Genomic DNA, 21,701 nt, shown 5'->3' with positions numbered 1-21,701 from the left:
GACGATGCCACCCGCATAGGTGGCGAAACGTCTATGTTTTTGTTATTTGTCGTTAAGTAAAGCCAGTGAAAACAACACTTTGAAGCAAAATAGATATGTTAGACATGAATCTAAAAAAAATTAGTATTATGGAAATACGGCTTTTGCAGAACCCTTGTACACAACGTAACCAATTCACGCAAGATACAAATTGACACACCAAATTTGTTCGTTTTGACTTTTCTAATTGTTGCCGTTTACAGAACCGAGATATCTGTTCTTGGTGAATAGCTATTATTTTGTAATCGTCGTGCTTCTGTTTTTCCGAAATTTCCAAATTTTCGAAATATTTTATGCAAAATCAGGCCGTAAATCGAAATTTCGTTACCAACAGAAAGTATAATTTCATTCTCTCTCAAATGGAACAAATTTCATTAAAAGTGATTAACAGGATTATCTCAGAAAAGCGTTTCTGCGTTTTACATGTATATGAATAGGCCGCGTCGGATTGGGCCCGTGCTAAAGCTTCCTCTTAAACAATTTGTCGAGGGATAACGTACATGAATAAAAACTCCATTACTATTTCCAAAGATGCTGCAAACGAATTCTTGAACGCTACGCACTGTTCAAACAAGTAAAACATGTATTTTTTCATGAAAAAAATATTTTCGTATGTGCCAAAAATTGTGCCCAAAGTAACTGATATGAATGCTTCCATGTTTTTTTGTCTATTTAATAAGTAAAGAAACAATCACACGAACTTTAGAACTATATCAGTTCGAAACCAGGAAAGCAGTGCATGCCGCTGATATGAAAAATGAAAAGGCCATGAAATGAACAAGTTGAGGACAGATATGTTAATGAAACTTTGTCATTCAAGAACCGTGTTTACATTCTTGTATATATGCAATGGCCAGTGGAAAACCATGACGCTGTCATTTGTTCCGATGTATTACGCAGGAGCAGCTGTCACCGGTCGTGAATCGGGAGTAATTGCACCGAAATTATAGTCGCAACAGAGAGCACGTATAAAAAGCAGGAGTTCTGCAAGCTATACGAGGGCGAGTCAAATGAACGTGAGCCAATGCGAATATATGACAAACGGGTTACTTTATTTAGAAGTAGTCATCATGAGAACTTACACATTTGACCCATTGACTAACGAGTCGCGTGATCCCCGCCTCATGAAACTCCTTAGGTAGCTGCTTGAAAAAAGTCTGTAACTGACTCTTTCACGTCATCGTCCGGCACGAATCTGGCTCCGTTGAGCTGTTTTTCGGTTGCCCCAAAATATGGAAGTCGCAAGGGGACAGGTCTGAGCTGTATGGCGGATGTTTCAGCGTTTCCTACTTGAACTTTGCCAGTTTTGTATTAACCACATCAACGACGTGGGGAGGGGCATTGTCGTGGAACAAGATGACCCAATTCGTCAATTTTCCACGTAGTTTGTTCTTGATTGCGAGACGCAGTGGTTCCGGCGTTTCACAATATCGGAAACGATTGATAGTCTCCCAAGATTGAGAAAATTCTATCAGTAATGGCCCCTGACCATCGAAAAAAAGTCGGCACCTTTCCGGCGAAAATGACGGCCTTCGCGTTCTTCGGCCGTGGTAAATTCCAATATTTCCACTGTAAGCTTTGCCGTCGTGTTTCAGGCTAGTAGTAGTAGCACCATGGTCGCCCCCGATAACAATAGCAAACAAGAAGTCGTCATCCTCATTGTGATACCGGATCAGATTAGTCAAAGCAGCGCCAAACTTCTCCGTCTTATCGCGGTAGATCAAAATCTTGGGCATCCATTGCGCAAACAAGAGCCGATAACCGAGGTGCTCATGAATTATGGCGTGAACCGAGCCGTGACTGCTTTTCAGACGTTCTGCCAGTTCATCGATGCTTATCCTCCATTCTTGTCTCATCAGCTCATCAACCTTTGAAACTGTGTGGGGTGCGATTGCACGATGGCTTTGGCCCGGTCTTGGAATGTCTTTGCAACTTTCCCATCCTTCTTTGAACCGTTTGCTCCCACGCTTCACAGTGGCCAATGACATGCAATATTCAACGTACACGGCAACCATACGGCGATTAACTTCTTTTTGGGGAACATTTTCAGCTGTCAAAAACCTCAGGACACCACGTTGCTCAACTTCTGGAACGTCAATTACGTCACGCAACCATGTTCAACCCAGTGTATGAGAGCATTAAAGAACATTTATCCTCACACATGCGTACCACATTTGTAAATTAGAGATGCCGCTCTGCTACACGCATGCCTCGCAGATAATGAACCAAGCCATTATTGCAGGGGGTGGGTAGGCTTACTTTCATTTGAAACGCACTAGTACATTAGAAATGCGAAGATACAATGGGATATACAAATGCGAAGATACAGCTTGATGAAGGGCAAAAAGTGTCACTGGAAACAAAGTTCACTGCACGTATACACGAAACCTGGCAACAAGATATTTAAACATACGTATAAGTCCCCAATAAATCCACGCATCTAAGAAAAAGTCGCTGTATGTAATGCGTGAAACAAAGCAGATAAACATGTTGCGGAATCACAGATTCACAGAATCTTAGATTCCGCCCCAATTCCATCCACTCCCCCTGATGTATCGCGCGCGACGAAAGGCGGCGCGCTTGCTCCCCGCATTTCTCCTTAGCGCACACACGACTGAGCCACCATCGTCGGCTAACCCATTCACCCTCCCCCCTCCCCCCTCCCCTGCGCTTTCACTCGCACATACAGCCTGCGGCGCGCGGTCACGATGTTATCACCCTTGGACTTTATACAAAACCTGAGGGCGACGGCGACGGCAGGAATGCGCCTGGAGTATCCATATAATTGCTATCGCAATAATATAATAAGAGTATCCGGCAACTGAAGCGTCCCGTGGCTCATTACTTTCCACAAAAGAAGAAGTAACAAAATCGAACTTTCACCATGCGACATTCGCTGCGCCGCAACAATGTATTTTTTTTTTCCTTCTGTGGGGCGGGGGCACCGAAATGAAAAAAAGGCATAGGAAAGTATGTTGGCCACAATCGAATGCCTATTTTGGACTCCTAATGAGGCTACGGAAGGAATATCGAAGAAAACATGAGTCGCTTGGTCCACTGAGAACCAGCCATACACGCATACTGCTCGGTATCCTACGCCGGCGAGACAAGACTTGCCGGAGAGGTTCTGCTCAAGCGAACGCGGTGCAATCCGACGAGTCCCCACAGTGATGGCGGCAAGTGACCACTGTTTTTTTTTTTGTCTGCTAGCCAGAAAGTGTCCAAAACAGTGCCAGGCGAAAATCCACTAGGCCAGAGAAAACCGAACGCGCACCGAAGTGCGCCGCGCGGTGGTCGGGGCCACGCGAGAAAAACGTATGCGCTCTGGCTGCCTCTGGCAGCCCGCGGGAATGATAGTGTGAAAAAAAAAAGAAAAGGCTCAATGTGTCCTCGCGAATAAAAGCCTAAGTAGAAAAATAAATAAGAACGTAGTTAGCTTGGCTGGCTTTCGTGTCTTGACATGGACGTTTTGGCATAGGTTAAAAAAAAACGTTGATATTTTTTTTTTTAAGTGACATGGCGGCACAAATGAACCACCACAACGCATGGTCTCATTGAACCTCGCTGTGTGCTTTGTCGACTTGTCTGCTAGTGTGTTGATTTGATTTGCCTCGTTGTATGTTCCGATGTCAGACTTTAGAAAAGTCAATGGAACTTTGGCGTCAAATGTTTACAACAACATTAAACCCACAAAGTGCCGCAATTGAATATCTAAAGCACAACTTTGGAAATGTCAACGCACCTTTCACATCAAGAGTTTATGAGATTTATACCCATAAATTTTCGGAATTGACATTCATGCGCTCCACAGATTCCGCGGCCTCAGCGCGATGCCGCGGCGAGCCCGCTCACCAACAAAATGCCCTTGAAACTTCGTGGTCGAATGGGGCTGCTTGGCCTTATTTCCAGCCCGAGTTTGCTATCTTCGCGGTTAAATGTCTTTTCGAGCGTCAAAAAGACATTCTAGACAAAATCCAGAATGATTTCCGGCGCCGGGGGTTGCTTTTGTCGGCGGTGTGTGGACAGCACGAAAAAATTTCGGGGGGGGCTTAAGCCCCATAAGCCCCCCCCCCCCCTGGCTACGCCCCTGGTGTCTGCAGAGTGAGGCGCAAACCTGCCGATCATCGCAGATAATACACATGCGGCTTCGGCGACATGCATGCTTTGTGCGATATCTGTCCTCGATCCTACTGGGTATATTTTCACAATTCTTGGTTCTCGCGTACCTTTCTTCTGCGTCTGTAGATTTAAAATTTCAGTGTTCATATATTGTCGCAGCCTAGTAGCAGACGGGAATGCTGGCGTAGAGGACGTATAAAAGCACTTCATCAGAGCAGTCAACGCGACGTCGTTGTCGTCTCTGTTTTTCCACTCGCGCGCTCCTTCAGCGTCGTTCTCATCGCCTGGCACATACCCGCGGCGACCATATAGGATGTGGCATTTGCCCCCCCCCCCCCCCCCCCTCCCCCTTGAAGAAAAAAAAAGGCACCTTTGTTGACGCGGTGCGACACGCCAGTGCCAACAAGTTCTCCGTAGCCATAGTCAATGACAGGGGAGAACTCCTCTCGGCCGCCTCGCTGAAAACCTCCTCGGTCGATGTGGTGGAACAGGCTGCTATAGCTCTCGGATTACTGGACTCAAAACGCACTGCGGTGTAAACAGACTCCCGAGCAGCCGTTAGAGCGTTCGCATCGGGATTGATAGCCAAAGAAGCAGCCAGGATTCTAAACGGCAAACACCCCTCCGACATTGTTCCCGACATAGTCTGGTTCCCAGCTCACATGGGACCAGACGTATTACCGGGTCACCTGAACCCCAATGAGATAGCCCACGACCGTGCGCGAGGTTTCGTATGCCGCGGCGGGATGGCGTCTCGGGTGAGTTCGGGAGAGCTCGTCCACAGTGATCCACTGGTTACTTTTCATGAAATCACCTCTCATTACAGAGGGAATAGGCAGTGTTTTCCTTTCCCCCATCATATGCTCAACAGGCCACAAGCTAGCACGCTTCGCATGCTCCAGACGGGGTCCTACCCCTCTAGGGGCTTTTTGAACAAGCTCCACTCGGACATCGATCCACTCTGCCCAGATTGCGGCACTGAATTTAGCTCATTAAATCACATGCTCTGGCAGAGCCCTGTGTTACAGGATTTTAATACAGAAGAAGACTGGATGAAGGCCATCACAGACCCGAGACAGGACGTCCAGCTCCTGGCTGTCCAGAGGGCCCGTGAACGAGCGCAGAGGCATGGCCTCTCTGTTCTGACATGAGATTAGCCAACGGCTGGGTAGGGACCTGCAGGCCCCCGCTTAGCTCCTCAGGACCCCAATAAAGTCGTTTGCTGCTGCTGCTGCTGCATCGTCCCGATGCACCAACCACCGAACGCTGTGCACAGACGGTGCAAAGTTGAGGTCATGAGGAAAAGTATGGCTTTATACGAAGCCCGTGCACAACCTCGGGCAGATGCCGCCGGCGTTTGGAGCAGTTATGGCTGTCGGGGACAACTTCATAATTCACATCGCTGATGCGGCGCAGAACTGTGTACGGGCCGAAGTATCTTCGCAGGAGCTTCTCAGACAGCCCCCGCCGACGAATCGGAGTCCAGACCCACACCTGGCCACCGACGTGGTATGTGACTGGTCTGTGCCGAAGATTGTAGTGTCGGGCATCGTATTCCTGTTGTTCTTGGATTCGCAAACACGCAAGCTGCCTGGCTTCCTCTGCGCGTTGCGTAAACTCCTCGGCACCAGTCTCGTCGTCACCGCATTCGTGTGGCAGCATTGCGTCCAACATTGTTGTCATTTCGCGTCCGTAAACGAGGTTGAAAGGCGTCATGCGTGTTGTCTCTTGGCGAGCCGTGTTATACGCAAATGTAACATATGGTAAAATCTCGTCCCAGTTCTTGTGGTCGACGTCGAGGTACATACTCATCATGTCTGCCAGAGTCTTATTGATACGTTCTGTCAGCCCATTGGTTTGGGGATGATAAGCCGTAGTCTTTCGGTGAGTGGTACCACTTAGTCGCAACACGGTATCGAGAAGCGCAGCCGTGAACGCAAATCCTCTGTCTGTTATGACCACTGCGGGAGCGCCATGCCTTAGGACGACGGCTTCGACGAAAAATCGCGCTGCTTCGGCTGCTGCGCCACGTTGGATAGCACCTGTAAAGTGGAAAGTTGGGCTAGTTGGTGAGTGATCATCATACCTTGTTGGTGAAGCAGCGCACTGACACGGATACAGTGAAGACAAGCAGCGAGTGTCATCTTTTCCTGTTTGTCGTCACTGTGTCCGTGTCAGTGCGCTGCTTCACCAGCAAGGTATGATGGATAGCACCTGTTTCGGCGTATCGAGTAAGATAATCCGGGACGACGATTATCCATCTATTTCCGGCAGTAGACGGTGGAAACGGGCCTAACAGGTCCATGCCAATTTGTTCGAACGGCGCTTGCGGTATCTGAACAGGATGCAGCAGTCCAGCTGGCTTGCCGGGTAGGGCTTTGCGGCGCTGGCAATCCAGACATGTCTGTGTGTAACGTTTCACGATCGACGCAAGTCTTGGCCGATAGTATTTTAGCCTAATTGTTGCCAATGTGCGGGTGTATCCCAAGTGACCAGTGGTCGGCTCGTTGTGACAGGCATGTAGGACTTCGCCGCGAAGAGATGCGGGAATGACGAGTAGGTAGCTGCTCGTTGTCTCTTCTGTCGGTACTAGTGAACGTGTCTAGCAGCTGGGTGCGGGAGGCATCCCATGTGGTCCAACTTCTCTCCCGGTTCAGAAACCACGTTCGCGCACTGTCTTGAAGCGCAAAGTAGAAATTAGCCAGCTTTTGCTGGGAGCCCCAGTCATTATAACTGACGACACGCTCAAATTGGTTTAGCCAATCTTGGACATCTTCAAAAGCGTCGCCATGGAAACTTTCTGGTATCTTAGGATTCTGCAGCGTCACCTGCGATGGAGTTGCAGTAGCCATGGCAGGAGCAGGTAGACGCGTTCCAGCAGGGTCCTGCAAAGGGTTGAACTCAGGCGTCAGGCCTGGCAGGCGGCGACTGTACCGTTGAACAGGAGTTTCGACGAATGAAGGTGATTCCGCTTTCGACGTATGGCTCCGCGAAGGGGTGCCGAGCATGAGGCAATCCTACCCCGCACCTCCACCAGTGTCGCAGCCTAGCAGGAGACGGGAAAGCCGGCGTAGAGGACGTATGAAAGTACTTTATCAGAGCAGTCAACGCGACATCGTTGTCGTCTTTTTTTCCACTCGCGCGCTACTTCAGCGTCGTTCTCAAATACCTGGCACATACCCGAGGCGACCATATAGGATGTGGCAATATATGCTCCAGCTCGAAGGACAGTGCAAGAGGTCCGACCTGCAAGCGTTATGCTAGCGCATGGTCTTGATACGAGAGCCGAACACAGCGAGTCATAAATGTCAAAGTAAAAAAAAAAAAAGAAGGCATGCAATTCAACAACACGCTACGTGGCGAAGTAGTGAGAGCTTGGGGACAGAAATGCGAGGCCTTTGTTTATATCAGCCAAATGTATTTTCCGGGAAGATGTGCAGGATCGATGTGCACCGACTCTTGGAACCGCTCGGATATATATTTTTTTCACGTTTCACAATGTCTGCTTTAGTGAACTATGGTGAGCGGCCTTCTCACTGAGTAAACGGTGTCAGTAAATGCTATTTAGGTACGAATACTAAAATATATAATCTAATATGAATCGAATAGTGGCAGAAGCGCAATGAATTAAATATAATATTTTATATTGGACGGGCCATTTTCACAATCTATGAAACGACGTTCACATCCTAGAATTCTTAACGTTAGCTTTAGAATTACATCAAGAACAAATGAGCAGTTTCTGCGCATGAACAGGACTCTTCAGGAATTGCGCATGATCATTGTACAGCCCCCAAACTATGGCTCCTCGAGCGGCGACGTAGCCGGCTTCACTACGTAAGCTCTCCATGTTTCATGCCTATACTATGCCCACAGAGATGAAATTTGCCGCACTCTTGGCCAAATTTTATGGTTAACTGGGTAAATGTAGATATTTTCAAATATTCCTAAACTATTCGACTAATGGTCGTATTGATGAATAGTGACCATTCGTTTCGAAGGCCAAATTGGGTAAGACACCGTTCGATTGGTTATTCGAAATTTTTACATATTCGCACACCAGTACTCCTGAAAAAAAGTGCCATTTTCTTAGACATTATAATAATAATAATTTTATTTCTGCCTAAAAAAATACAGACAGGGGGAGCTGCAGAAAAAGCTGTCATAAACAGCTTGACTCGGCCGCAGCCCCGAAATACAATGCAGCAGCGACAGGCAATCTCATCGCAGACATGATGGCTTCATGTCTCACGTCACATTGTTTGGTGTTTTCAGAAGGTATCTTTAATATTACGTAGTCCGAAAAATTATTAGTGCCACGTTTCCGCAACATCTTATGCACGATTCTTACCCTACTCGCGAAAGATGTCACATTTCACAGCAATAAATGAACTTCTTAACGCTTTTGTGTCATGATAAAATTACCGAAAAGTGTAAAACTGCGTTGTTACAGAAAAGCAGTGCTCCTACATAGCATAGTCCAAGGCTAGGCAACATTTTTCAAACAATATTTTACGTGGACCCGCGTTGCTCTCCCAGCAAGGCATCGTCCTTTGACCGTTCGAGTGCAACGCAAGTCCATTATCTCACTCTCCATGAAGTTGAGCTCACTAATGGCGATGAGGAAACACGAACAATGTTTGTCTGTAAGAAATCTATGACAACATAGCGTCTCCGACTGCGGCTAAAAACAATACGTCGTATCACACGTGCGCGCCTGTCGTGGCCCCGTCATCAACTACAGTACTAGGACAGACGAGAGTATGCATGGTTCGGGGCACAGAGTCGCACTTGGGAATCCAGCATTTGATGCGCGCCTACTTGTACTCTGCCATATACCATGAGCAGAAACTGAAACGTGAACAGGAAATAACTCATTAGCAGGCATATATGCGTAATCACAAGTGCTATGCAACATCACGCTGCAGTGTTGCCGGTTTACAAGGATGAAGCTGTGCCAAATGTACGCTTCGTCTGAGTTAAGCCACTGTCACAAGTGCAGGTCAAGCTAGGAATGGAAGAGCGTAATGAAGTTGGTTCGAAATTATTCGCGTTTGATTTTGTGCCGATACACTTCGCCGCCTGTAAGCTCCTCAAGGACGACCCCTGCCGTCTTTCTCGCAGGTTCCGAAGACTGCCACGGTTCTGCTGGAGTTCTTCATCAAGCGCGAGAGCAAGGTGTCGCTGATGCGCGACCCGCTGTCTCACTTCTGCCAGGAAGAAGTGGTGCTCCACGCGCAGGAGTGCATGCTCAAGCTGAACAAGCAAGTCATCACGTACCAGGACCTCCGCGACATGGTCGAGAATCTAGTCGGTCTCCACAGCCTAGTGAGCCCGGGTTTGTTCATAAGTGTGCTGCTGTTCACCCAAATATGGAATGTGAGATCTCGCGCTATAGTGCGGGTAATTAACCCCGCACGAGGGGAGTGAAACGTTTCCACGATCAGCTGCCCCAACACACCGCTTGTGCTCGCGACCAAAGCACAATACGCCTATACTAAAAGCACAAGAATGTACAAATAACACGCTGTCTGAACAAAACGTTTTTCCACAATCTGTCGTTGGTGTGTGAGAGTAGACATTCTTTAGAAAGCGTCGCCGATGAATAAACTGTCCGGAAAAACTCGCGTCGTGAGACTTCCTTAACCCCACTTCTTGCGTAGAATCCACACCGTTGCTTGTGTCGACCACTCCTGCTTCACGTCACTTGCAAAGACTTGTGGGTACTAATAAATGCACGAGTGAACTAATATACACATTAGAAGGGGGCTCTTGATCACTTGTATTCGATATAAATGCACAGGTTCTCTATTATTATTCTCCTATCGCATGTCCACTGCAAGTCAGAGGCCTCCATGAGAAATTAATCACACTAGTGTTACCTCTCCACCACACAATATGACTGCTGTTCTAATATCATTGCCCCGTCTAACCCTCAGCCACCTGCATCTTCAGATGTGCGAAGCCTGCAAGCAACGCTCTCTTTCGCTCTAATTACTTGTACTAAGGATCTTGAAAGAAAGAAATGGCTACTGAATAAAATATAGTTAAAGAGTAAAGAAAATGGTAACGGAGTTTCCTTGCCTTCAGAGGACGTTGAGTTCCACTTTTGCTAGTTTTCGTGACAGGGTAGCGTTGTGTTATTGAAGCAACGGTAAAGATTGAGAAATAATGATGCTGCCGTTTATGCTAAGGGAATGGTATTTAGTTACATCGGTCGTCCGTGCGAAGGTGCCCTAAAGTTGGAGTATGTGAATACCCGAAATTTTCAACACTAATTGAATTGTCCTTGCTGTTCGGTTCGTATTGGATTCTAGTTTTCACTTTACGAAATTGCCGAATATTTGTGTTTTTTTAAACATGTAAGGGAGGCCAACATTCGTCATAGGCACCACTTGGTGAGTCAACGCATGTGACAGCTAACTCCTGCTCAATTTTTGTAATTTACTATGAATGCCTGACTTTTAGGCACGCCTATATGCGAATTTGTCTTGCTTTAGGCAAGATAACATTACTTTAGCAACTGCACCATAATTTTATTTCTTCATGACAATGTGTGCTGTCGTATCGAACTTTTATCCTTGAATGAACTCGGTACTCTGCGTGCATCTGGCGCCGTCGTGCGACCCCCCCCCCCCCATTTATTTCTGTCATTGTCCTTTTGGACCAGATAACTCAAAGCAGTTGCTTTCCGTTTGCACGCTCCTCAAATGACCGGTCGTTTATTTTCAAACAATATCAGATGCATTTAATAATGCCTGTATATAAATCATGTAACTTTAATAATCCTATTGTTTAGCAAGAGAACTCCATGAAAATATTATATATTTCATTACCCTTAGGAAAAAATATTTATTAATCGATTCAATATGCGCAATTTTATTCTGTCCAACCGACTAGTCCGCCATTCCGACTTGAAAAAGTTTTGTGGCATGGCATTCGTGAGACGATGTCTTTACTAGTGAGGCCATTCTATGATTAGCTGGAAAAGTCTTTCAGCGCTCTTTTGAAAGTGAATAAGGGCGTGAATCGATAAATAACTCACACCCTTACTGCATATTTGGTTGTAAGGGTGTAAGTTATAGACCAATTTACACCCTTATTGACTTTAATCGAGCAAATTATTTTACAGCGTAGAATATTCGTATTCGCTTCGATTTTATTCGGAAATCTCACTATTCAAGCACTCCTACATAAAGTGTAAAATAACCTGACGAAAAATATAAGAAACTTCTACATATTAATCGGCTCGGTTTCGGCTACGGTTGCTTACGTCGTAGAACCACGTAATATCTAAGGACACGAAGCATTCGAGCCGGGTCTTAACTACGAATGCTGATATACAAGTCTATCATGGTAATTTGGTACAGATAACGGTGAGGTGACACGTAGAGACATATTACCGGGCGCACACGCATTTCTGACTTGTTCCAATGATATGTGTGACTGAGCGACTGTGGGCGAACGCCAAAATAAAATTTCTTCTCGAGCTTCCTCGAGGAAATCTGGCGGAATAATTTGTTTTGGAGACGTACTCTTCTTCGGCAGTAGTCACGACTACATATATAGGGAAAGAGCATATCATACATTGCGAGATGCTTACTGTTGTAAATGTACAGAACAGAAAACACCTTAATTAAGAATCAGTACGACAGTGTAAGGCAGGCACTTCCAAAGATTCCAAGAAAATGGAACTGCATACCGTCCGCCTTGTGCGGTATTGAATAGACCATGATGTGCGTCTTTTTTTCGCAAGTGCATCAAGAAGGACCCCGAGGTTGCGAAGGCCCTTGGCGTGACCGTGCGCAAACTAATCATCATCACCGGGGAGGTGGCTTCTTCCCTGGAGAAGATCGCCGAGGTGTCCGTCACCGACTGGATGGCCATCGGGGACGCCATCATCACCAAGATTGAACGGGTAATCGATGCCGGCCTTTAGGGCGTTGAAGGCATGCCGATGGAGCACTACCATTGTTCGTGCAGCCTACGCGGCAGTAATCAACACAAAAGCCCGATCAACGTAAGCGTGTAAGGCCCTCGCAGTGATAATTCTGTTCTGAGTAAGACTTGAACATGGCTCAGCGGCAATGGTTACGTTGGTTGTAAAGGGCGCGGAAAGTGGAGCTTAAAAGGATTTCTCGTAGATCGATTACATTTCATGCGTAGAACTGAAATCATACCCGAAAAGTTTCAAATATAATCGCTGATTTAGTTTCACCTACACGACTCTCGGCCGACTTACACTCTCAAGTTCAGCAAGTAAATATGGCAATCCTTTGCTTTTTCAAGCATTATTCGTCTAAAAATGCGCTATCGTTTGGTCACAAAAATTGTCGTAAATTCAATCACTTGTTGAAAGGCGAGTTAGGCGAGTTGGTATATCAAGGCGAACGAGATAAAACAAAGAAGAGACAGAAGACGATAGATAGATCTTTTCTGTCTATCTATTGTCCCTATTGCCGCCTGTTTCCTTAGCGCTGTTTGTTATCAAAGTGAAGAGAATACTTACGGGAGGAATTGAAAGAGTTCAAGAGCAGGGAAGTCAACAGAGTAATATGCCTGATCAGGAGTTTATTTGCTGGTTGATCGAGTGTGGAGCTCGTGTCGTAGGCACTCGGCAATCTTTCACTCAGAAGTCCTCATTGCATGTTCACTGTACTCGTCAAAGTGGGTTGTGAAAAGCCTGTGAATATGTCGCAGTCTGTGCACAGAATCAATATAAAGGTATACAGTGCATGGCAGCCTGTATACTCTGAGTATGACGCCAATGTAAAGGACAGTAGGCTTTCAGCTTTCGAAATTATGGGCATCACCTTATCACCACATTCTCAAACGATCAACTCACTGCCTTTCCCCCCAATTTACCAAGATGAGCACAGGGCCACACCACGACTGAAGAAGACACTATCCTTCTCAGGAATTGCCGCGGAGTGTCACTGAAGCGCACTTCTCTCTTGAGGTGGCACTTATATCTATTGTCTTGAGTCGGTCGAGGCGGCGTGTTGAGTGAAGGAACCTTCTAGAATGCGCGATCCGGCTCCCGGTCGAGGAAACGACGATTGCTCCCTTATCCGCCACGACGGTCGGTTTTGATTTCATTTGTAACGTCTTTATTTAAAAAAAAAACATTGATGTAAGCATTAGAGGAGCGTGCAGGTGGCGCCTGTGGGGGCCTTGATATTTGGCTTGAGGTTTTGTGGCGAACGGGCGTAGTTTTCGGAGCTCCGTGGCGGTGACGAAATCATGTTTTTGTGCAAGCTTTGAGCCTGACTCTGTTTTTGATTTGCTGATTTTTTTTGCCTTTAAATAGTAATTGGGTGGTTTGTTTCTTTTTCTGTTTTTTGTCTCTCGTACGTATTTCGTGAGCGCGGGTATGTTTCGTGTACATTTGGTTTTACAGGATGGTTAGAGCGTCTTTTCGCGCCACGTGCTTCAACACGTGCAGCCGGGTGTGACTTTGAGTGTTTGTAGCCTTTAAATAGTAGCTTGGAAGTGGCAAGACTAATAGCTATTAGTGGTTTTACTATGCATGTTTTGGTAGGAAAGTGAGAGCGTGGCCGCGTGGTTGAGCACGTGCGAGGGCGTGTCATACCTTGGGGTCTTCGCGGCATTGATTGCTTTTGAAACAGTGGTGAGAGTTGCTTTGCGACATTTTGAAGATTAGGATCCTGTGCGTATCGGTTTTTGCTGAAAGGCACGTGATCTGCATTATTATAGTATTATGGTATTATAGTATTTGCATCAGAAAAAGCCGTGCAATACATGGCAAGAAAGCAGGGAAAACAGTCAGTGCGCGGGGGGTCCCTCAGAGCAGATGAGGGTACGGATGAGAATAGAGAGGGAATCGAGTCAACCGGCACACACTGTGATGTCGATGCTAGGCTGCAAAAAATGGAGGCTTTCCAGGAAGACCTTGTAAAACAGGTCGAAGAGCTCAAAAATGAGCTAAATAGGGAGCGTGGTGGACGGAAGGTAGTTGAAAAAAGACTTGAAGCAGTCGAGGAAAAGCTGGACAGGGCCGCCATTGTGAACGAGAATGTGCGTGACAATGGAATGCAGTGCAGAGGGAGCGCTAGCAAAGTATGTGGAATCCGTGCAAAGTGGTGAATGGTTAGCTGGAAAGAGCGGCACCTACCTGGAGTCCGCCACGCGGAAAAAGCAGGAGCACAGGTGACAATGCCCCTTGTTGAGTCCGAATCACGCGGAAAAGGACAAAGGCAAGTAGGGAGAGGTAGGAGAGAGGGGAAGGGTGATTATCGCCGGCGACTCAAACCTAGCTAGGTGCTCAGAAGCAATTGTGGAGAGGTGGAAAGGCGATAAAAGAGTGGTGGTAGGGACATTTCCAGGGCGGACACTGTGTTATGTCGTGGAGCGAGCAAAAGAAAAGCTCGCGAAAAATGCCCACGTGCACAACCTTGTAATAGTAGCAGGTGGGCTAAATGACGTCTTAAACAGGAAAGGGACAGGACTATCCCAGCGCTAGGCGAAGGGGGTAGACGACTTGCGCGAGCTATCCCCTCAGGGGCAGATCGTGGTGTGCACGGTGCAGGAGGTGCCTGTACGTGACAGTCACGTGAAAGAGCCGTAGTGGCTGCTAATGAGGCGATATGGAAAATGACCCGAGAGAAAGGCTTCGAGGTTGTCGAAGTAAACAGGGAAGTGAGAAAGTTTGGTGGTTTTAAACGAGATGGCATCCACTTTAATTACAAGCTGGCACGAGAAGTGGGCTGGCGACTTGGTGATCGCGCTGTTGCTTTGTTAGGGGGCCCATGGGCGCTCAGGAGGCCAGAGTAGGTATTAATGAAGAAGGTCCCCTAGGCGAACCTCAGAAGAGCATTGCCGTCGATAACAGAAAAAGGAGGAAAGCAAGAAAGAGAGCTCGCCGTGCAATATGCTACATAAACATGCAGGGCGGCAGAAGAAAGAATGAGTGGGCAGAGATTGAGGAGCAGTTAAATAGAGAACAAATAGGGGTGTATGCGGTTATAGAAACGCACGTTAGAGACCCAGAAGAGCAGCCAGTGATTGAGAAATATGTTTGGAAAGGGTGCAACAGAACTAAGTCGGAAAGAAAGGAAGGGGGAGTCGGAATGCCCAGCCACCAGGGAGCCAAATGGAAAAGAGTAAAGTAAATTCAAGATGTCAAGAGCATCTTTGGTTATCTGGTACAATGAGTGGGAAAAAAAACTTGTCTGGGCGTTACTTATTTGTGGACTGGAAATAATTGCACAAAGAAGAATGAGGAGTTAGTGGAATGTATAAGTGATGATATTAAGGGTTTCGAGAATGATGCCGAAATTATCCTATAGGTGACATGAATACCCACATAAGGATTTAGAGGGCTATACCGACAACAACAGGAAGTCAATGCTAGACCTTTGTGAGCAACAAAGCCTCATTATCGTGAATGCAGCGCCTAAGTGTGAAGGGCAGATCACATGGGAAGTGGGAAGCCGGCAATCAAACATTGATTACTGTCTGATGACAGAAGGAATTCATGATAAGTTGAGAGAAATGGTCATTGATGAGGAATGGTATAGCAGCATAGGGAGTGACCATAAACTCATCATGTTGAAAATGGGATATGTAGTTGGGAAAGAGAGCAAGGAGTGCAAAATGACCAGTCCAAATTTGAGCACTGAACAAATAACAAATATAGTCACTACAGTCGAGGAAGAACTTGGCAAATGGCGAAATAAAGAATGGGAATATAGTGAGCTTCTAAGTGTAATAACGATAGAAATACGGAAAGAGAGACAACGTGTTCGTTGGAAAGGAAAAAAAGAAACCGAAAAGCCTATGGAACAGGGAGATACGAGAAGCGATCGCCGAACGACAGAAAGCATCCCGCACCACAGATCGGCAAAAAAGGCGCAGTTGCCGCAGGATGTAGTGACCAGTAAATGGGAAATGTGCCGGGATAAAAAGTCTATGGTTCAAATACTGGTGCATGCAAAACTAAGATGTCAAAGTGAATGTTCGTTGTTAGAAATACGTGAGAAAAAGAAGGCCGCACTTAGAATATTTTGGAACCACATAAAATTATTACGCAGGAAGTCAACAACAATAGAACAGCATATCCTAGACGAAGATGAAAACAGACTGGAAGAGGAAGCGGCAATATATTACATCTGAAAAGAACAGCCGAATCTTTCCAAGGCAATGACGAAGTTGTAGTTGAAGAAAAAAAAAAGAGCATGAAAGAGACCTAGGTGGAAAAGGAGCTGCTGCTGACAAATTTCAACTGGAATAAAGCCGAACAGAAAATTCCTAAGCGTACAGCCACAGGGCTAGACGAGATTCCCGTTAGGTTGATTAATGAACTAGGACGAAAAAGTAAGGAAGCTCTGATGAAAGCAGCGGGAAAAACTTTAAAAGATAGATGAATACCAGACAGTTGGCGACAAAGTGGAATGAATTGAATCTATAAAGGTAAGGGGGAGAAAGATAGAATTCACTCATATAAACCGTTGACCACTACATCAGTAATATACAGGCTAGTAATGCAGGCAATCAAATTAAAGCTTCAAGCATGGGCAGAGAAATATGGCATTTTGGGAGGACTTCAGAATGGCCTCAGAATAGGTAGGCGCTTAGATGATAACTCATTTGTTCTTACTCAGTGTATTGAAATATCAAAAGTAGAACGCAGACCGTTATATGTGGCCTTTTTAGACATTACAGGAGCCTATGACAACGTAGACCGCAACATTTTGTGGGATATTCTGGAAGGGGAAGGCTTAGGTGACCATTGTCTACAGCTTTTGAGAGAGATTTACCTAGAAAATACCGTTTGCGTTGAATGTGAAGGGATGAGGAGCGAGGAGAAAGTTCATATCAACAAATGACTGAGGCAGAGGTGCTCTTTATCCCCACTGCTGTTTATGATGTACATGGTGAGGATGGAGAGGGCGCTAGAAGGAATTAATATCGGGTTTAATGTCTCATACGAACAGGCGGGTACATAAGTAGAGCAGCAGCTTCCAGGTATATTTTATGCGGACGACATTGTGTTGCTAGCTGACAAGCAAAGTGATTTGCAACGTCTGGCTAATATCTGTGGACACAGAAAGGCAACAATTTAGGTTTGAAATTTAGTTTTATAAAATCAGGTGTTATGGTATTCAATGAAAACAGTGAACAGACAGTGAGTATACAGGGCCAGGAAACACCTCGGGTAACAGAATATAAATAACTTGGTATATTGATAAACGAAGGCAATAGATATATGGAAACACAGGAACAATAACAGTGAAGGGGAAGAGGAATGAAGCCATAATGAAGCACAGAGTGCTATAGGGATACAATAGGTACGAGGTCCTCCGAGGTATGTGGAAAGATGTAATGGTTCCAGGACATACTTTTGGAAATGCAGTTGTTTGCTTTAAATCAGGGGTCCAATCAGGGCTCGATGGGAACCAAAGATCGGTGGGTCGCCTCGCATTGGGCGCGCACGGGAAGACTGCAAATGAAGCTGTGTAGGGTGATATGGGCTGGACTAGTTTTGAAGTGAGGGAAGCTGGCAGTAAAATTGAGTATGAAGAACGGCTGTGGAATATGGAAGAAAGTAAATGGGCTGGGAGAGTGTTGAGGTATCTGTGCAGGAAAACATTGATTCAGCGGAAGAAGAGAACTAGGAAGCTTACCAGGAAGTATGCGGCCTGTAGGGTGGACAACACAGCAACAAAGAGCGTCAAGCGGAAAGTCATAGAGGCTGAAATAATCTCATGGGTGGCGGCAATGGAAAGGAAACCTGCCATGAGTAACTAATTAAGAGAAAAAAACGAAATCAGGCAAGCAACAATTTATGATAACTCAAAGAGAAGCTGATTACTTTTCGAAGCGAAATGGGGATGCCGTAGAACACGCACCTATAAAGCGAGATATAAGAAGGAAGAAGAAGCATGTTCTTGCTGCGGTAAAGCTAGGGAAACTATGGAACATGTTTTATTAGAATGTGAAGACGTCTACCCAGCGGTCGATTTAGGCACCACTGGCCTCATTGAAGCCCTTGGGTTCAGCGAGAGCAGTGGATAAGTAAACATGTCCGCAATAGGGATTTGTTAGAGGCGATCGGAGGATTGTTGGAAAAAAAGTAGGGAAACGACAAAAACGGAGACGTACAAAAGCACAGTTTGCAATAGGGGATCAGAAAATTTGGTTGTGGGAGTTCATAGTGTTTTTGTATTGTTTAACCTAGGTAGGACATTAGGCAGTGTAATAGCAAGAGCTTGGTGGCGCAACCCACCGCCCCGTTCCAAAAGGGACGCTCATAACATCCATACATCCAACAATTTCTTCTCTTGGGAGTTCCCAAGGAGGCTATGACGTGGTCAGTCTTCATCATAGATTATTTGGGCCAGGATCCCCTACACAACGAGCGTTGGTGATGACACATGAGCACCAGCTATTGGGGCACACAAGGCTTAGCCATGTCCGTGTTAGTGCGATGACCAACACACACGGGACGACCGACCGTCTCCCGCACCTTATCTGAGCAGTTGAGGACCTAAGCAGGCTGATCAATCTTGAATCAACCTTCAGCGATTTAGATTTCGGGCCCGCACCAGCGCCAGCGTCTTCTGCTCACCAGCACTTATGTACAGCGGGCCACAAAATATTTCGGACCATGAAATCTGAGAAAAAGCTGAATATCCCCGCAACCTCACACCGGAGCATGGTATTTGCATTTCGAGCCTTGACTACAATATGCTAACAACATTGTCATTTTACTTACTTCTGCTACAGGCTGCTCGGAAATTCATCGTTTTCTGAGATTCCGTGCTCCATAAACTTTTGTGGCCGGTGTACATCAAATCATGACAGAAAATAAACCATTCGCTATATTTTATGGGTGGAACCTTTTGTTGTAAAATGTGCCGGCTTAACCCGCAACAAAAATGGAAAAGATCAACGTGCTTTGTGGTTAAATAAGCCTTGGACAGACACTCGCATATCCCTAGGGGCTTGTAGTGCCTAGGTCATGGCGACTACCGACTGAGGTTAAGCAATGTCGCAACCCACTAGCCTAGCATGGGGCCGCACTCAGCAAAACTACTGATGCAGCAAGCACGGTTTACTAAGTGCATAAACAGATTTAGGTTAAAACTAAAGCTTACCATACATTTTGTGAACCTCGAGATGCCTATGTATCTGGTCGGGAGCGGACGACAGTACTACGGTACGGTAATACTGGCTGGCTCCTACTCGAAACATATGTGGTAGTCTTGAAAATGATTAGCTCTTACACTTCTGCAAATCGTCATCGAACTCTTAAAAAATGAAGCCGTTGCTAAGGACATCAGGATAATGACGATCAATGGTTTTTTTTTACCAGTTCCGTCCTTATTATCGTAGAAACTCGGCTGGGGTATAAGGGTCTGAGAAAAAAGTCAGTTTTACCCGAAAGACGAAGTATCGATTGCGATAACAAATTCGTGGACAGTTATGCGAATTGAGGATAGTTGTATGATCAGCCGTATAAACTTCTAGAGATAGGCGTATTAAGCAAAGTAACAAGCATGCTCTCACGTGCGCACAAGCCAACATGAACACATCTCGCTCGATGACCACGGAAACTCGCTGTGAAAACGTTGTAGTGAGGAAGTTAGGAAGATGGCGCACTTCCTCCCAGCTTTCATCCATTACGTTCTCGAGATTAAGCCGCGGTGTCCGGCTCAACCTCACACGCTTTCACTCGCACATGCATCATACGGCTCGCGGCGACGTTTTTATCGCCCTTGGACTTTATACAGAACATAACGTCGACGGAGACGGTAGAAATGCGTCTGGAGTGTCCATATAATTGCTATCGCAATGAAACGTGTATAACTGTCCGTGCTCATCCGTACAAAGCCATAGGCGAACTTGCAGGCTGGATTCAATTCTTAAGAATTGTACACGATACTGTAAATACCCGCTTTTGCGAGTCAGCATACGAGGGTTCGTGTCAAGGAAATAAATAGGTGTGCTCAGCTTGGTTTGATGCAGTGCCTGCTGCATCAATCGAACTGCATTACAACCTAGCGCTTGATAAAGCATTTACGTTATGTATATTGTGTCTCAACAGATGCAACTGACCAAGCAGCAGCCTTTCTCGTCGTTCATACCAAAGATCCGCGACTTCAACAGCATTAAGATGCTCGGTGCTGGAGGATTTGGGTAAGGCTTTTGTACAACACGTCCCGGCTTTTGTGTGGCTGTGCGAAGGGACTAAACTCCTTGCTTGAATTTCGGTCAATGCAGTTTACAACGGAGCGACACAATTCCTGACAATTAATAAAATGTGGTGATCAAGAGAAGCCTTGAGCACAGTAGCAAGATTTCAACGAAGCGGCTTGCCTACGGCAGGGCATCACCTTGTCGGCAGGTTGTCTTTGCCGACATTTTCAAAAATACCTTAGAAGAAACATTTCCTCCTGGCTGATGCTTCCCTTGTTCGCCCTTTATCGGCCACTTCGTCTCCATCCTCTAGCGAACCCTCTCCCTTGTTCGCAGTACATGCGATCTATTTGGAGCAGACATTGTAATGAACTTGGTACTTACGCGTTTCCTTCCGAAGAGTGAACACGTCTACAATATTGACTTAAGTTTTCAGTAGTACAATGTTTGACGCGTAATCCCTCTTTCCCAGCAGGGAGCTGGCAAAGGACCATAGTCTTTGTAGGTGCCAATCTGCGCAAAGCTGATACTGTGTCAACTATGCCATATTATGAAACCATAGTTAAGCCTGTCTGAGTGGCCATTTAAGTACTTTTTTTGTCTGCTAATACATTGCACATGACAATTCTGTTACTATAACCAAAGGGACCGCCCTAAAGCGCCCTAGACATGTCCTATAACGCATTCTTTTAATGCCACGAGCGTATATGAATAGAAATGGCGCCCTTAAAGAAACAATTTACCTTAGTGGTGCCGGCCTAATACTGTAAACTACGATTCATTTCTGTTTTCGCTGCTCATGTGTCTGGCTCATGTGCTGAATTTTGCAGAATAGAATGGCCCGATTAATGCCTGTAATCTAACCGATCGCTGGGCATAATTACTACTTTAATAAAATAATCTAAATGTTAAGACGACCATGTGGAATTCATTGTATCGCCCGATCCTTCCGTTACATTTACACTTATGTAAATTTTGGAGAAGTCAGTACGAGAGCTCCAGGTTGTCTCTAGGCACTCATTGGCTGGAACACGTTTGCCGCCTGGGGCGCGGAGAAACCTACTCACCGAGGTCTCTGCCACGCGATTAAAAGGCCCGGTTGTCACATTCGGTGCTACTTAAGACCGAAGCATTGCTGCGGTGGGAACGTTTATGCGCCCACGCGAATCCACTTGTGAGCTACGAAGACGAGTAGGCGGGCATTTGTTACCGTCATTGAGGGTGATGCCACCAGCAACGAGCTATTTGCAGTGTCTGAAAGGGCCCCTGCTTTGTTGCGTAATACCTATCCACATGTGTATGCGACAAGACGTGTGAGCAGGTCATAGGGAGCAGCACAAAAGACATTCGCCTTCGGATATGCTCAATATAGTATGCGAGCT

General features: G+C 46.1%; 1 protein-coding gene across 7 annotated transcripts in view; it reads left to right on the top strand.

Moving 5' to 3' along the window:
- LOC135912982 (microtubule-associated serine/threonine-protein kinase 3-like) overlaps positions 1–21,701 on the top strand; it is a 134,910-nt gene that overhangs the window by 46,016 nt on the left and 67,193 nt on the right. For 6 of the 7 annotated variants that reach the window (XM_065445635.1, XM_065445618.1, XM_065445608.1 and 3 more), the window contains 3 exons: positions 9,283–9,486; positions 11,915–12,076; positions 20,228–20,319. In XM_065445635.1, coding sequence (XP_065301707.1) covers positions 9,283–9,486; positions 11,915–12,076; positions 20,228–20,319 — 458 coding nt within the window. The remainder of the gene's footprint in view (positions 1–9,282; positions 9,487–11,914; positions 12,077–20,227; positions 20,320–21,701) is intronic. The other variant, XM_065445598.1, reaches the window with a different exon arrangement.

The sequence above is a fragment of the Dermacentor albipictus genome, chromosome 1, assembly GCF_038994185.2.
Source record: "Dermacentor albipictus isolate Rhodes 1998 colony chromosome 1, USDA_Dalb.pri_finalv2, whole genome shotgun sequence".
Classification (NCBI taxonomy): domain Eukaryota; kingdom Metazoa; phylum Arthropoda; class Arachnida; order Ixodida; family Ixodidae; genus Dermacentor; species Dermacentor albipictus.
Note: the sequence above shows the minus strand (reverse complement) of the source record. Positions and strands in the feature narration are given on the sequence as shown.